At 37.1% G+C, this 17,448-nt stretch overlaps 1 protein-coding gene across 3 annotated transcripts; it reads right to left on the bottom strand.

Annotated features, from left to right (window-relative positions):
* Positions 1 to 109: 109 nt before the first annotated feature.
* Positions 110 to 9,304, bottom strand: u2surp (U2 snRNP-associated SURP domain containing; the record flags this gene model as incomplete). Of its 3 annotated transcripts, none has more annotated exons than XM_079259828.1 (26): positions 110 to 602; positions 685 to 861; positions 957 to 1,084; positions 1,191 to 1,301; positions 1,384 to 1,531; positions 1,602 to 1,653; positions 1,784 to 1,864; positions 1,970 to 2,159; positions 2,259 to 2,396; positions 2,493 to 2,580; positions 2,651 to 2,730; positions 2,815 to 2,977; positions 3,092 to 3,255; positions 3,374 to 3,440; positions 3,543 to 3,647; positions 5,307 to 5,350; positions 5,755 to 5,966; positions 6,057 to 6,222; positions 6,417 to 6,499; positions 6,601 to 6,636; positions 6,784 to 6,872; positions 6,976 to 7,046; positions 7,146 to 7,270; positions 8,165 to 8,279; positions 8,388 to 8,486; positions 9,263 to 9,304. In XM_079259828.1, the coding sequence occupies 26 exons, from the start codon at positions 9,302 to 9,304 to the stop codon at positions 464 to 466; spliced, it is 2,913 nt and encodes a 970-aa protein (XP_079115954.1). In that variant the 3' UTR covers positions 110 to 463. The 3 variants fall into 3 exon arrangements, with proteins under 3 accessions (XP_079115954.1, XP_079115955.1, XP_079115956.1); XM_079259829.1 differs by having other exon boundaries at positions 6,805 to 6,872; XM_079259830.1 differs by lacking the exon at positions 6,601 to 6,636.
* Between the last annotated feature and the right edge of the window lie 8,144 nt (positions 9,305 to 17,448).

The raw sequence follows: 17,448 nt of genomic DNA, 5'->3' as shown, positions 1-17,448 counted from the left end.
CAGTCTGACTCCTTTTCCGAACAATCATATCAATGTTTTGATGAAGTTATCTGCCTTGTAAAAAGGCTAAAATGACCAAATTATGTTTAATAAAAGAAACAAATTTATTAGGAATTCCTTTTAATGTGAACTACAAAAACAGAAAATGACAGCATGAATGTTAAGACTTGTCACACTCTTTACAGATGTGGTCTACCACATAGATGAATTCCACTTGGAGGTGATGGGGAATTAGGACACACAAGCACTTTTTTTATTTATTTTTTTTACAATATAAAACAGCAGTGGCTCCATCTATTTGATACACCAGATGGAAACCCATGCAACACACTTCTCTCTTCACTGTCCTTAAATTAGCATTTGGACATGGATCCTCAGCTGCCAAGTCAGTCGATCTTTTCTACATAATGGCGCAGAGAAGGGAAGAATGGGGGGGCTGGTTTGGAGGTCGGTGGAAAAGGCGTCAGTGTTTGCTCTTCTTTGACTTTTTGTGAGATCGGTGTGGAGACCTTGATCTGGAGCGGGACTTCTTCGTTGATTTCTTGGGTGTTCTTGAACGTGACCTCCTAGATCGTTTGGGTGTGCGAGGTGATGAGGGAGATCTGGTGGAATAAAGTGTTATTTCATTTGTTTAAGCATATAAAAACGTAGGATAAAAGTATCCACCAATGTTCACAATCTTACCTTTTGGATGACTTCTTGTTGCTGGATCGAGGTGAGTCTTTATGGGACGAACGGGAAGATGTGTCTTTAGAGTACGACCGATCAGAGCGTTCTGATCTTTCTGAGCGTGGTGAGGATGACCGCCCCCGCCTGCTGCTGCTCCTTGTTGGGCTGGGAGACCCACTGTGATGCCGCTTTCTGCCAGCCAGAGGAGACATTACACTAAATCTCGCTTTCTGACTTGTACAACCTTCTGTTAACTTGACATGTCTAGTAGCAAACTGCACTCTGACCTTTCTTTCCTGGTTGGTGTATCATCTTTCTCCTTTTCCTTCTTCAGTTCTTTTAACCGCACATCTGCTTTTTCTTTCTCTTTTTTCTCCCTCTCCTTCTCCCGTTCAAGTTTCTCCTTTTCTTTTTCCTAGAAAGAAGTAATCCGTAATGGTACTCCATCATAAAGTCCTATGTTAGATTTAACCAGTGGTTTGTAGAAACAGGAATAAAACAAAACTTTTTTCATTTCATACCTTTTGTAATAGTTTTTCCCTGTAATGCTCCACCTGTTCCTGAATACTCTGACCAGGCTTTTTGGGTCTTTTTCCAGATTCTAGCTCATCCTGAAACTTCATGACTTTAACCTGTTGGGGGGGAAAAAACAAAGAAATTATGCTGTGGTCAAAAAATGAATGCACTGGGATGTTCATGACAAATGAAAAGTACCTCAATCTCTCTGAGCTTGGTGCGTTTTTCCTCATTCATTTCAGACAGTTTGGCTTTAATATCAGAATCGTCTCGGATGGGGTTGGAGAAATTCTGATTATCCTCTGAACGAGGGCTCCTATCATCATCATCACTGTCTTCCTCAACCCTTTAGAGGTACATTAAGTTAAATTAAGGAAAAAGGAATGAGAGGATCTCAAAAGGGGAAGAAAACTTACTTTTTTGTTTCTTCTGGCTGCTCAAATATCTCCCATTTTGATGTTGTCACAGCTGAGGATGAAACGGAAACCAAGTAACGTTTTCAAGCAAGATGAATATAATGAAAGTTTTCAACATGAGTAGCGTAATTCCATGCAACAAAAATTTCCTAACACTGCAAATGCACTTTCCATCATCTCACCTTGAGCCTCCAACTCCGTTTCATCCACTGCTTCCCATTTTGAGGGTGCTACCTTGAATGTTGCCTCTTTGGCCTGATCAACTTTAATCACCAGAAAAAGAGGTATTTAAACTACATTTTATCAAAGATAAGGACTGAAATCCTCATAAACAAATATTTAAATGGGCAGGTTTCTGCTTCACTCACAAGGTATTCCATCTATGTCTTCCTCCATGGGTTTGATAGGAACTCCATCTAAGTCATCCAGAAGGGCTCCGTCAGTTGGCGCCCCATCGATGGTCCCGGCATCAATAGGTACCCCATCAACATCCTCCAACAGAGCATTATCTACATACTCGTTTATTGGAGCCCCATCAATGTCTTCTGTTGACTCAGGCTTACACACAAACAGCAAAGGGAGATTAAAGCTAACAAACTAGAAGGAAATGAGATCAGTGTTAAATTATTAAGGTGCTTTGGCTGCTGCATCATTTACCTCTGCAACGAGACCTGCAGGCTCCTTGTCCACAGCGAGATTAACAAGACCCAGGAAGATGTTCTGCAGCTTTATAAGGAAGGGGTCTGGGTACACCGCCCAGTCCTCCCACGCCCGGAAACACGCCATCACCCGTTGCTAGAAAAAAACAAAACAAAACATGATAGGAATTACTGAGCAATGTGGGTAAAGTGCATTATCAAGCTTGTAAAGATCAACGGGAATGATCAGTACCTTAAAGTTCTCACTCTGAAGGTGACCTTGTATCGTCTTGTATGTGGCGTTGAGGTCTGAGAAAATCTGGCAGAGCTTTGTCTCAAAACTAATAAGAACAGGGTCTGAGTGTTTCATTCAAAACAACAAAACAAAATAAACCCAAGTAAACAACTTACTATTTTCTGTAGTAAGATGCGTTTGCTACTTTGGCAGAAGAGTTGTACAGCACATCAGAAACCAGATATAACCGTGCAATCTGAAACATCAGGAAGGATTATGTGAGTTACAGTTTCGTCAAGAAAAGTTCTTTGGTTGTCGTACAAGCTGATTTTGACCCTGCCTTCTTTGGTAGAGGGGTCTTCAGGATGGAGAGTGATTCTGTGATACACTCGACAATCTCTTCAGCAGCTTCAGCGTGGCTCAGGCAAAACAGCATAGCCTCTGCAATGTCTCCTCTCCGGGGAGTCAAACCACGAAGCATCTCCTCCAGTTTGTCTCGCTCCCTACAGACATGAAGATGGTTAAACACAGCTGTTGTTACAGTGTCTGTTTACAGGAAATTTAACACAATTGGACTTACATAGAAAAGAATATTTAAAATATGTTCATGATCTTACTCTTCTTTCAGGCAGCCTTTTTTGTTTGCCTCTTCTTCTTCCTCCTCTTCATCACCATCATCATACGGACCATGGAGGTATGGATTAAGAGGGGGCGGACGCCACAAAGAGCCATTTTTGAACATTCTAAAGTCCTCTGTTCGCCATTTAGCCGGTGATTCACCCTGAGCAACAATTCATTTATGTTGAATAACAGCTAAATCTATTAAAATACACTTGTTTTCTTCAGCGAAATGTTTGTGTTCATGCTAAGTCGAGCCATTATGAATGCTGAAAACTAACCTGTAGTATCGTGTAGAGTTTCCACCGGTAATATACATGTGCAGGACTCTGGTTCTCAAATAAAAATCTGAATGGAAAAAGTGAAAAAGAAAACAATTACTACCATCACAGGTCTACATAAACAACATGCCACTCCAAAAGTCAGAATACTTTCTCCAACTAAACTGACCTGTACATGGGATTGTTGATTTCTCGGTTCATGATCATGGCTTCAAACATTGGGCCTTCACGCACCACAAACTCGATCATGCGGTGGATGAGAGAGAGCAAATTCCTACAAAAAAAACACAGTTAAAGCAAACGATTCAGACTGGACAAACCCTTGAGCACTACATCAAACCTGCTTATTAAAGCCTAATTTATTCTTGGTAGTTTGACACCTGCAACAGTTTCTTTGAACACTACATCAAAGAAAAGCTGCAGAATAAAACTATTTTTCCAGAACATTTAAAAGTAACAAACTAAATGGTGCAATAGTAATACTACAATAGTGCTCACAGAGGATGTTAATACTCGTAATAACTTCTCTAAACAACCAATCTATTATGATAAATAACAGAAATTTACTACTGTGAGTAGCTAAAGTACAGGTTTTATAAAGACTGGTTTAAACAAATGTTGTGTCATCTGACCAAGAATAAATTAAGAGACAGTAAAAATGCCTCTGGGCCTGAGTATAACATTAATGAATAAGTGACAAAAATCAAAACATAAAATAGCATCTGGTGATAATAAAACATACTAATTAAATAACTAATACAATTTTTAAATCAAGTGCAATTTCTAGTTAATCGCTGAGATCATGCCTGTGTTCGCTGAGGAAACAGTGCAATAGATTTTAATTACTCTGCACTGCTTAGAACTTTTCAATGAAATCTTCCTAAATGAATTTTTCACAGAAATGGTGGACAAATGAAACTGTATAAGGTGGGGAAAATAGATGGGGAGTCTTGATAAGACACTGTATTGACATAAACATAAGCCATTACAATGCCTTTCAATTCCCACTCATCTTCTGGCTACTTTCAAGTGGAAAAAGTAGTACAGGATTCTTGGCCTGAAATAGATTATTTCACTGGTGAAACTAAGATTGAATGATTATGGGGTATATGGGATCACTTAAGTTCTTTAAAAAAAAAAAAAAAAAAAAAAAAAAAAAAAATGTTGGGGTAATAATAAGTGGTGCAGGCTGCATACAAATTGTCTAAAGTGGCCAACAAGACAAAGGATGTCTTCCATTTGACAACACAGATAACATTTACTTGTATTGGAGCTGATCGTACCAATGACGGGGTAAAATTCTGTATACTTTCCCAATCCATCCCATGATGCTTTTCAGGTCCCTCGCTGCTGCAGACAGTTCAACTTGTGCTGCTCACCAAGGCCAATGTCAAAGGTCATATATGAACTAATGCTGGCGGGTTTGGATTTGTTGGAAGGGGTCAGATTTACTGAACTCCCGCAGAGTGACAGAGGCCAAAGGGGGAGACGGTCTGAGTGAGCAATGGCCAGAGAGGCTTTCACAACTACAGATCTAAGATCAGCCTACACACTGTATGTAACTAAGTATCATGTCACTGAAGTAGACCAACACCATTAAATGCTTATGTATGAAACGGAACTGTGAGGGTAATGACCTTTGTCTCTAAACAGCATGTTAAATAAGCTGCATGATGATGTTTTGCTACATATGTAAGGACAAAATGAATGAAGGTGAGATGTAAAGGAGCATGGTCATAAAAGAGCTTATCAGTCAGTATTGTTCTGTGAACAAGTAAGAGAACAGTGTACAGTTGCCTCAACCATTGCTCATTCACACTGACCAACCCCCTGTAGCATGCAGAGATCAAATTATCAAAATGTAAGCTTCATTATGGGATGTTTTTTTTCTCTCTATGTTTGTACACCAATTAGAAAAAAAGAAAACATGTACCTTTCTGTTGGGATAACCACTTTGACTATGGCTTGCGACAGAGTCTGTATATGAAGTCACATCAGATAATAAACATAGAATGTGAGTATTGTTAAAAAGCAACAGGTGAAAAATATAAAAAATGCATTTCAAAGTGCAAAAAGACAACAAATTTATTTTACTGCGGTCAGTTTTACTAAAGGCCAAAAACCCCTGATACCTAACCAAATTATTCATTAACACTGGTTATCATTTCATTATAACCACACTTTCAAACAGTCCAACTACAATAACTGATTCAAAAGGAAAAGACATATAAACAAAAACACAACAAAAAGAGGCCTGTCACTTTTAGAAAATAGGCGTAAACCCTGCGCTGACTGCTCATTACAAAGGCTAACATCTTACCAGCACATTTAAAACACTGCCATTTCGCATGAGAAAACCTTTGACTGCCATGTTGAGTTACCTTCTCAAACTCCTCTTTGTTTTTAGGTGGAGGAAGCAGGGGAGCATTTGGGTTCTTTAGCCTCTCCCGTGGCTGTGCGTTGAAAGGTAGGCCAGAGGGAGGTGGTGGGAGTGTATGCTCCATCATGGAAGGAGGGATGTAGATGGGATGGGGTGGAATGGGTACACCTTTGCCCCATCCTAATTTCATCTCAAAATTCATGATCATCTTTCCTTTAATTAGAGAAAATAAATATGAGATATTTGTACATATGTAGCATGAGAAAAATGTGATGAACTTATTGAATTTATTTGACGATGTACCATTTAGGTTCTTGAGTGCTCGTTCAGCATCCCTCCGGTTCATGAAAGCCACAAAGCCACAGTTCCGCTCCCGAGCTCTCTCCTCATCTGTCCTTGGCCACATGATTTTCACACTTGCTAGTGGGCCGTAGCGGCCAAACTCTTGACACAGCATCTCTTCGTTCATCTATAACACATTATGAAGGGAAAATTTATTTTTCACACAAGAAACAAACTTGAAATTCTGTTTATAGGCAGCACAATTCATGTTACTTGAAATCAATCGCAAGCCATGTCAAACTCCTTTACACAGCTAAGCTAGCTCATTTGGCACCTTGGCTGCTCTCTGTCTTAACAAATTTCCCTTAAAATAAACGTTACCTGTGGATTGATGTTTCCAAGATACAAGTTAGTTGTGGATGGGTCTCCGACATCGTGGGAACCTGGTGCAGAATCGTCCAAAACTGCAGACACAGAAGAGAGAGAATAATCTCTTGCTGTTGTCTAGTAACATGACTGATTTTCTTAGCAAATATTCACAGCCACTGTATTAAGTCAAAATTACCACTGGACGGACGGTTTCTTCTTGAAGAACCATCCGCTAAAAGAAGCAGAAAAGCAGTATAAATTTTGTTTCAGGGGAAAAAAAAGGGAAAAGGGCTGGGGAGTGGAGTAAGGCGTGCTCGACACGGCCATTTCAGGCCAAGTTAGTATGTATAAGACGCTCATGCAGCTTGAATGCACTCACATGAGCGTCTTCCATCCATACCAGGGAGAGGTTCGAAACGGCTAACACGTCCTTTCATCTTGTGTCTTTCATCCCTTTCTTCCTGAATCCTGCAAGAAATATTGTACAATTTAGAATAATCAGTATATATTCTGTCCCTTAAAAACCAAATCTAAGATGTGGAAAAGCATCAGTTTAAGTGTTGAAACATACTGCTTCAGTTCTTCTTTAAAGAGCTCCAAGTTACTCTTCTTCTTTTCCTTTTCATTACTTTTCTTCAAAGTCTGAAACACAAAAGGGAAAAGAAAAATTTGTGAAGAAAAAAACTAAGTAGAGTTCAGCATTAATGTCAAATGAGACTTGCCGATGTCACTGATACTTACATTTCTTTTGTCTAATGCTAAAAATTGAGGCGGGGTCTCCAAAGGCAGGATGCTTTTAGTCTGGTTCTCAAAGCGTGACTTAGGTTTATATAACTTTCCTCTTTTATCATCAGCAGCTACTTCTTCTACAAAAAGACAAGTAAAATGTGTTGGTTTAAAATTTCACAACAAATATAAATTTTTGCCTGTAACTTGGTCACAGACAAAAACAACTAACTAAAATCACTAACAGTTCTGTCGAAGCAAACGATCAAAACATTAACAAGAAATCATTACAATATCACCGGTTCAAAATCGAACAAAAGCATTATCTCTTAAGCTGGGCAAGCAATTTAAAAAATATTCAAATGTGTGAATATCTATATTCAAAATTATTCAGAGCCTTTCATGGCTTTCATTCAGACAGTTTGTAAATATTAAAAATAAGTCATATTGATTAGCATAAAAGTGCAGCAAGAGGGAACTGCAATGTGTCCTCTCCAAAAAGCACTTTCAATTTCAGTAACAGCTTCATGGGAGTGAAACTCAGTACCAGTGAGAATCAGAAAACTGGCCTTGTATAATCTTTGTTTAAATAAACATAGTTAATCAATAGTCCATAGAATTAATAGTCAAAATCAATGGACTTGCCACAATTAACATTATTAGTGTATCTGCCCTGTTTTGACCTTGTTATCATCTTACGTATGTATATGGTTAGAGGTTTAAATACTTTTAACACTGACTGTTGGGATTTGTCGCATCGCTGTTTGTCAAATTTCATGTCTGTTCACAGTATTTGTCCTTTGTGTATATTTTTATCTTCATTTTTGTTTATATATGTGTGTAATACTTTATATTGGTGTTCAGAGGTTTTCTGTTTTTCTTTATCTTTTGTACAAGGCCTAAAGCTGAAAAATGGTCATTTGACTAGTTCTTGTACATTTTCAGCAATGTTTCGTTTTGAGCTTTATTTCATTTTATGTCCAAGTTCCTTGTAATAATGACTCAATAAACCAAAAACGGTGCAAATGCCATACCTTTTGTTGCATTTGCAATACCTCCACGAACAAAAGCCTTGACTTTGCCTTCTCCACCTCCTTCAAAAGCAGCAAGAAACTCCTCATAGATTTCTGCTGCAGCCCGCTCATCTTCCTGAGCACAGAAATCCAGAATAGAAAACAAGAGGACAACATCAGTGACAATGCCTTAAACAACTAAGTTTAATGGTAAAGAAAATGTGAAAAATAAGTTCAAGCTTGCCTTTTTCTTTATTTCATCTTGTTCCTTTTTGCTTAAGGTCCTTTTAGCCACTGCCATTTTACCAATGCTGAAAGACTTCAGCTTGCTCTCAAGCAGCGCCTGCCAATGTAAACAACCAGTGGTTGACTTAAACAGGTATTCACTTAATGCTTATATCCACACTTAACAGGTGATCACATTTTACTACGTTAAAATGATTTTGGTTTCGATTATTCAGATGAGAAGAGACGATTGTCATCTCATCAGACAACATAAGCGTTGTCAGCGACTGTAACACTAGTAAGCGTGCACGAAAAGCTCGCTATCATTGACCATCACATTGGTGGACAAATATGCTGGATAAATTAGTTGTATATGTTAAATTCGGTTGGGCTAAACGACAGAATACAATTAACCATAGGCCTAAATGATCAACGTGCAGTGCTGCGCTAATGACTGAATACATCATGCCGAGCGGCTAATGGTTGCTACGAGAGGCTAACGTTGACATGTTAGGCCACCGATTCTAAATAGATAATTTACCAGCTCTAACTTTAGATTTAGAATTGCCAAACCGAACTCTGAATGCTTGTTACATCTTTAAATGGTTGTTGGCCAACTAAATTGATTTCTAGGTCGATAGTTTCAGCTACTCTAAGCTGCTGAAGCGAATTCATTAGCTTAGCCTAGCCTAGGCTAACTAAATGGGCTTGTGTGGCCGGTGAGCCACAGCTCGGTGGCAGTTTGCTAACATTGTTGCGCACACTCGTAAGTATAGTCTCTAACGATCTACTAACAATTAAATATTCTATATTCCACAGGCATAATGTAATGTACATAATATTTACTACATTTGACATAGCATAGGTGCTATAAGAACAAACAAAAAATTTCACCTTAGCGCTAGCTTTTTGGGAGCCAGGCGTTCGGTCCGCCATCTTTCGAGAAACTAAAATAAAATCGATCGACGATCAAATGATTAGCGCCTGACTTGAAACTCAAGGCTACATAATCAATCAATGAATAAGGGATGGTTTTTCGACATTTTTATTTATACAACGTTGCTTTAAAAAAAAAAAAAAAAAGAAATATATATATATATATATATATATATATATATATATATATATATATATATATATATATATATATATATATATATATATATGTATATATATATATATATATGTATATATATATATATATATATATATATATATATTATCAGTTGATTTTTAATGTATTTAAAAATAAACTTAAAAAAAGATAGAGAAACTTTTTTATTTTACTACGACTGAGCAGCACCGACATCTCGGTGTATCTTGCCTGTGAAATTGTCAGATTTAAAAAGCAAGATTACCTCTGTTAGAAATTAAGAGGCTATATGTTTATTATATTACTGGTACAAAAGTATTGATGAAGAAAAAAAACCCATAACATAAAAATGTTAAACCAACAGTAACAAGTTTCAAAGTAACATCCAATCACAGAATAATACGTTTTCTGTCAGCAAATTTTAATAATATAATAAACAGTGTTTGCTTAAATGTTCTAATGTTGAAGCTTAGATTACCTGGTTTTTCTGCTTTGTCAATCCAAGTTATTCTTTTGAAGAAATATGTTAAAAGATTATTTTTCATTCTTTTCTCTCCTGTTTTTTCTATGTATTATGGCTTATGAGAATTGCCTAAGCTCATTTAAAAAGTAGTTCAACTTCATGATTTTCAGAGCGAGTTGTTATATTGAATAAATGACACAAACATTGGTTGCCGTTAATTAAATGATTCATAAAAACAACATGATATCACCTAACTGTAACGAAAACCATCTATGCTGGTGATTTTTTATGGAGGTTAAAATAGCTGAAGTCACCACCTAATAGTATTGTTGTGACAAAACAGGTCAGGTTGTTCACAATGGAACCTTATTCTCATACTTTTTATGTAGTTGATATAGCAGATAACTGAAAAAATGGACTTTATTACTTGCAAGAAAGTGCAGGTGATATATTTAATTTTCATCTTCCAACAGGGGGAGTGTATCAGTGTATGTTGGTCAGACTGGTGTCCAGATTGGCTATGCCTGCAGTGCTGTGAGCTTTCTGCCTGGAACATGGGATCTAGCCGGATGGACAGATGCCCTCTGACGAGACTGTTGGAGGAGGAAGAGATGAGTCTTTTGAAATCTTCTACAATGAGACTGGAGCTGGAAAGCATGTGCGCAGAGCGGTTTTTGTGGACTTGGAGGCTACTTTCACTGGTAATAAAGGTGTTTCTGGATTAACTTTGAACAGGAGGCTGAGTCAAACTGTGTCCTCACTCATTCTCTATGTTTTGATAGTACTTGGTGGGGACTTGGTTAACGTCCAGAGGCCTGTTTGCATGCTGAGCAAGGCTCGGGCTTGGTTTGACCACAAGATTGATCTGATTTTTGCCAAACATGCCTGGTACAAAGGTCAGGCAGTATGAACAGGCAAAGTCCCTGTTTATGTTGCGCTCTGGGCGAATGACCTGACTTAACGTACTCCCCAACATACACACACTGTTCAACAGACTGCACATTGCTATTGTCTAATGCCGCCACCAGAGACACAACAAAATTACTTAATCCCCTGATGCCTAAATAATATAAAACTGTTGCACATTTACAAAGCAAGTTTATTTGTATATACATTTTCATATAAAATATCATTCAAAGGGCTTCACACAACTACATTAAAAGTAATAAATCAGCTATTTTGATAAAAAGCAGCAAAAAAAAGTTTTTAACTTTAATTTTAGGTCTGGTCAGAGTTTTAGCAGACATGCAGTTTTCTGTGGGTTTGTTCCACATGTGAAAAGCATAAAACCTGAACTCTTCATGTTTAGTTCAGACTCTAGGGACAGAAAGTAGACTTAACCCTGATGGCTTAAGGGATTTGGTTTGTCCATAATAAACCAGAAGATCCTGAATGAATGAATAAATGAATGAAAAATCCTTTATTAATCCCCAAAGAGATATTCAATATTGTAGTAGATAATAATTAACTAGAGGAGGTCTTGTTCTGGAGGCTGATGGCTGCTGGCAGGAATGATCTTCTGTATCTTTCAGTCTTGCATTGGACCTGAAGAAGCCTCTCCCTGAACACACTTTGTTGTTTCATCACTGTGTTGTGGAGAGGGTGTGAAGAATCTTCCATCATCTTCATCAGCTTATGCAGCATTCTTCTTTGGACAATCATCTCCAACGGCTCCAGTTACTCCGAGCACAGAATCAGCTTTCTTGATCAGTTTGTTGATTCTCTTCAAGTCTCTGGTTCTGATGCTACTACCCCAGCAGATGGCTGCAAAGCTGACTGCACTCTCCACAACAGACTTATAGAAGATATGCAACATCTTGGTGCAGACGTTAAAAGATTTCAACTTCCTTAAGAAGTAGAGTCTGCTCTGACCTTTCTTGTAGATGTAGTCAGTATTGCATTCCCAGTCCAGTTTGTTGTCCAGCTGAACTCCAAGATACTTGTATTCCTCCACCACCTCCACCTCCTCTCCCAGGATGGAAACAGTGCTTTGTTTATTCTTCTTCCTCCTGAAGTCAACAATCATCTTTTTAGTTTTGCTGTTATTTAATATAAGATGATTATGCTTTATTATAAATATGCTTTGTCCTTAAACCTTTCAGTGCTTTATAAACAAAATGCAGGATTTTGAAGTCAATTATTTGACAGACAAGAAGCCAGTGTAAAGATCTGACAACTGTTATATGATACACTTTTGTGGTCTCAGTGAGGACTTGAGCTACAGCATTCTGGACTGACTGATGGATTTTTTAAAGAGACCTGTAAGGACAGCATTACAGTAGTCAGCTCTACTGAAGTATGACTGAGTTTTTGTAAATCCTGCTGAGACATTAGTCCTTTGCTCCTCTGTATGTTCTTTAAGTGATAAAAGTCAGTCTACTCAACTGTCTTAATGTGACTGCTGAATAATGAAGTATGATGTAAGAATGACCACATGCATACATGTGCAGTATTCCCAAACTTACCAAAAACAGATGTGTATGTGGTGTGTGCATTAAGGAAGCTTAAAGTCCAAAAGTTGTCATTCAAACAATCACCAGACATCAGTGAAGAAGTATGTGATTGAGGATGTAGACGGTTCCTTGTCCTGGTGGATGACAGAAGGAGCCCAAAATATTTTCAGTGCCCTGTAATTTATATTAAAATACAATATTGGATGTCACACTGAACATGTATCAGTTACACAGCTGAAATAAAAATAAAGTTATGAACATTTTATGATTTCACAAAACCCACAAAACCAAAACTTTGATTGAACTACACCTTATTTACTTTAATTTTGTCAGTGAGTTCTTCCGCCTTCCTCACTCTCCATTCTTCCAGCAGAGTATGAGACATTACCTCGCAGCTTGCTGACATGGAGGGGCCCACTTCATTAAAACTGCATGAAATGAGGGGTTGTGACAAATTATAGTTTTTTTTTTCTGTATGCCTCTTTTTGCTTGTGCACCTTCACCCAGATTGTATTCTGGGCACGAATCCTCTTTGTACATGGTTGAAACCACCACTGAGTATAAATACTGAAGAAATTCCCAAAGCTGAAAATATCTTATTTTTCATCCCCCTCCCCATCAAATACCTGTACCTCAGAGCCACCAACTACACCTCCAAAGAGACCACCAAGGTTTGTGTATTAGACAACATACATGTGGGTTGGCTAAATATGTGTTCTGTGAAATTACTTTTAAGTTTGTGTTTGGTGGTTGCCAGGTCACAGAGTAGGATGAAGCTCCCAGCATGGAGGATTGGATTTTGACATACACAGAGCAAAACAGTGATGAAGAAGAGGAGGCAGTAGAAGAAGAGGGAAGAAGACACAATTTGGCTCTAGGCGAAAAGTTTCATCCAAAAGAAAAAAAATTGAGGAACTTACAGCTGAGATACATGACTTTCTGTCAAACTCCTATCAGTCAGTTCACCAGACTTTAGAGTTTAGCAGCTTTTTTACAAATTGAATGAAACACAAAGGGTTGATTTATCAAATACCAGACGATAATGATACCAAATTAAATGTTGTGTAGCAGTATTTTGTTAAACAACATTTATAACACTAAAGAAATAGCAGCTGCTAAAGGACCAAAAGGAGATGAGGTGAGTCAGAGGACGGTACAGGACAGTTAATGCCTCATACACCAAGGTATGTGTGTGTGTGAGACTTGATTTACTTTCCATTTACTGTAAAGATGTGTTTACTTTTTAATTTTTATATGAAACAAATGCAAAAAAACAAAAGCTCATGTATTTTCCTTTCATTTTACATAATTAATTTCCCCAACCCCCAAGTTTAATGCAGTGATAAATGTGGTTGATTTACCTTAAAAGGAAAGGTGGAAATACTTTCTGTCACTGAGGTCAAAGAAGATTTTGGCCTCCTATAGAGAAAGGTGTTTCTGACAGTTTCCAAGCCAAGTAACAGCCATTTATCTGGAGACGTTCAAGGAAGCTTTTTAAGTTGCAACAATATTCAGGGTGTGTTTACTTTATTATGTAATTCTCTGTTAATTAAAAGTCACATCATCATAAAATGTAAATATATGTGACGTCCTGCTTCGTCATCTTCATCCTCTTAGGTCCACAAACACAGCATCCAGTCACATTCCCTACTTCACATCCTGAAAAATGTTTCAACAATAAAATGTGATCTGTAGCAGATCCTCATGAACACGACAGTGGAAGGTGACATTTTCTCTAACAAGTTCAACTGTTACCCAGTGATCACCATTCCCCTCAGGAGTGGGACTTGCTATGCAGATCTAAATTGTTTTATAAATTATTTGATAAATTATTATAAATTATTTTATGAATATAAATGATAAATATCTAAATTATTTTATAAATTTTAAGGACAAATAAACATAAAGGTTTAAGGACAAACCAACTACTACTTTAGATCTATGAAGATCTAAAGTAGTAGTTGGAAATTTCGTGAATTTAATACCACTCACATTTTCAATGTGGATGCTAAGGATTAGTTTGATAGGATTTTGTAACAAGGATTCAAGTGAATATTCAAGCAAAGCAAACAATGTGAAGCTGCTGTGGTTTTGGTTCCACAAAGAAGAGCAAAATGCAAAACTCTGAAAACGTGCAATGAAAACCATGTTTTTAAAAGTTGATAAATAATTAATTTTGATGTCTTTTTGAGATTCAGTCCATTCTTCAACCAAAAGACTTGGCTGCTGCCTGCAGAGTGCCTCCTGCTGGTCTATTCTGCTATCATTCTGCAGCAGCTTCTCTTGCTTAGTTACAGTATGTCATATAGACTTTAAAATCCTTCTATATACATTCAGTGCCATCCATCACCTCCCCCCTCCTTATCTGTCTGACTTGGTTCAGAATCAGATTAATAATCCATCCTATTCTTTCAGATCCTCCTCCTTTCTTTGTCTTGCTGCATCTTCTGATTTTATGCTTATTGCTTGCTTGTGTGTAGTGAAAGGTACTTTTCAAATTAAATGTTTTGTTACTGTTATATAAGTGTAATTCAGAAATAAGTCCTTTTATAAGATTTTGTGGCTAGTATTGTTGACCAACACTGATATTAAGTCTTGTTATTTCTGACACAAAGTTTGTCACTGATTCGAGAAAGACCATAGAATCCTTTTCAGTAAAAACGACTCCTGACTCATCCTGCATCTGCCATCAGTAATTGAGCGTTTGAGTCTTTTATGTAGTTTTGAGTTTAAACAGATTCACTTGGGTTGAGATCACATGATTGACCCAGTAACAACAGAACATTCATCTTTAACTTTATTCTGCTTTTGTTTGTGTTTGTGTCTATTTTTTTCCTCAGCGTTTTGGGTTATTGCCCATTGGGACTTTAAAATGCAGTCCTATTAACTTTTTTGCATTGAAGTTTCTTCTTCTGTCTGTATTAGTCTCTTTTTGTGTGTAATTTATTTCATATATATTGTTTGTTGGACGCCCTGTGATGGACTGGCGAGCTGTCCAGGGTGTACGCTCCCTTTCGCCCAAAAGACTGCTGGGATAGGCTCCAGCTTCCCCTGCAACCCTGAATTGGATTAAGGGGTTAGGAAAATGAATGAATGAATGTTTGTTGAACCCCTGAAAAAAAAAAAAAAAAAAAAAAAAAATTCCAGTAAATAAAGAGTTAAAATGACTAAACCTTTCCACACTTGGACCTATGCTCCAAAATTTTCATAAACAGGTCCAGCTGAGTTGGAAACGCATGTATACACATAACTTTACTCCACATTTAACCCCTATTTGGACAAACAGATATGTATTTCATGATGGAAAATGTCTGTTCTTACAACGTTGGATGGATGAAAGGGTATGGACCACAGATTATTAATGAGAAGCCATTAATGATCAAGGATACTGGTTTTCCTTTGAGAACTTCATAAACAAATTCAGTAATCTCTGTACACAAGCTTATTTTAACAGAGTAATGAGCTATCTCTGCCTCTGCAAAACTAATGATCTTTAAGTCAGCAGACAGGATTACAGGATCAAGCGATCGGCACTCCATTTCAATGATCAGCATTTCCTGGCTGACGACTCAGTAAACAGGCTGATACATAATTACTTGAATGAATTACTACACTCTGTGAGATCTCAGAAAAATCCCACTAACCCATCTTTTTCAATTAAAGATGTTAAGATGAGGAGCAAACTTGCTACCCTGTAACGCCTCAGACAACAATATTTATTCATCCGATGAGGCGTTAAAACTGTGATTCAACATTGACCATAACAACTGTAGGTTTTGACACTGAGATTGGAACAGCTGATTATTTATTCTTCTATTGGTTGTATTCAGAGATATTTTGGGGAGATTCACTGGATTGGTTGTTGCAAAGAGTTTCATTACAAAGCCCTCTCGGCAAAGATAACGGGAACTGGCATAAGTATGTGCACCATTAAATGTGACTTGCTAATAAACTACATAAAAACTATTGGCCCAACTTTTAATCTACACAGCTAAATAGAGGAAAATTAAACCTTATTTCTCTTTGCTAATAAAAGGAAACAAAATATATTTTATACAATAATTTATGAAGTGTGTGTGGAAATGAGCCGTGTTCCTACTTCAAGCTTTGGAAAATAGGAAAACTATTTGATGACCTTTAGAGTATCTAAGACTAAAACATAATATTCAAAACAAAAATTTATTTTACTTTACTTTTTTAAAATGTATTTTCATAACTATATTCATTTACTATCCTATTTTCCTTCATTGTAGGCAACTGTTTGTAACTTTATGCATTTTTAATTTTTTGGTCTAATTGTGTCTCAGAATGTCTGAATTGCCAAACGTCTGATATAGAAAAGGCTTATGAAAACCAACAGCAAATTAGCGAAGATTTGATAGAAAACATCGATGGGGCTGCTTTATTGGTCATCGCAAAGAAAGTTAGATTTGGACTCGACTTAACTGGATGCTGTGTTTCATTGACATAAATGAATATTTTACGGTATTTTCTTTATTCTCAAGAATAAATTATACATATGAGCATAAAATATAAAATGCCTTTGGATATGGAAAAACTGAGATACTATGGAATATGCTGAATAAAACGACAACAACAAATACACAAGCCATGTTTTATGGCTCACATGTTAATGTGATTTGCAGATTGCTACAGAGGTGTGTAGTACTGGCTCACTTTTCTTTTTATGGTTATAGATTTTATGTTTTGGACAGTTATTGAGACAATTCAGTAAAGTAATTCTCTGAAACTTGTGCATAAAAACTTTGTGAAGTATTATCCTATCAAGATTATTGATTATTATTACCTGAGAGATCCTCAATTCCTTTAATTTATTGTTCAATGGTTCAAACTTTTAGAAACAGTGTCCAAGTAAGAAGAAATACTTATGTAATGTACAAGTAATTTAATGATGTACTAAGGTGCTTTACTTGAGTGACCAACCTTGCAGCATTTACACATTTGAAAAGAAGCATCTGTCAGATGAGGAGGTCATTATCATTATCATTTTCTATACTGAAAAGTCCAGTTTTGGGAAAGCTGGACCCTGTCCCAGCAATCATCAAGTGAG

This window comes from Telmatherina bonti (genome assembly GCF_933228915.1).
Source record: "Telmatherina bonti genome assembly, chromosome: 20".
NCBI lineage: Eukaryota > Metazoa > Chordata > Actinopteri > Atheriniformes > Telmatherinidae > Telmatherina > Telmatherina bonti.
This window is presented reverse-complemented; position numbering and strand designations above follow the sequence as displayed.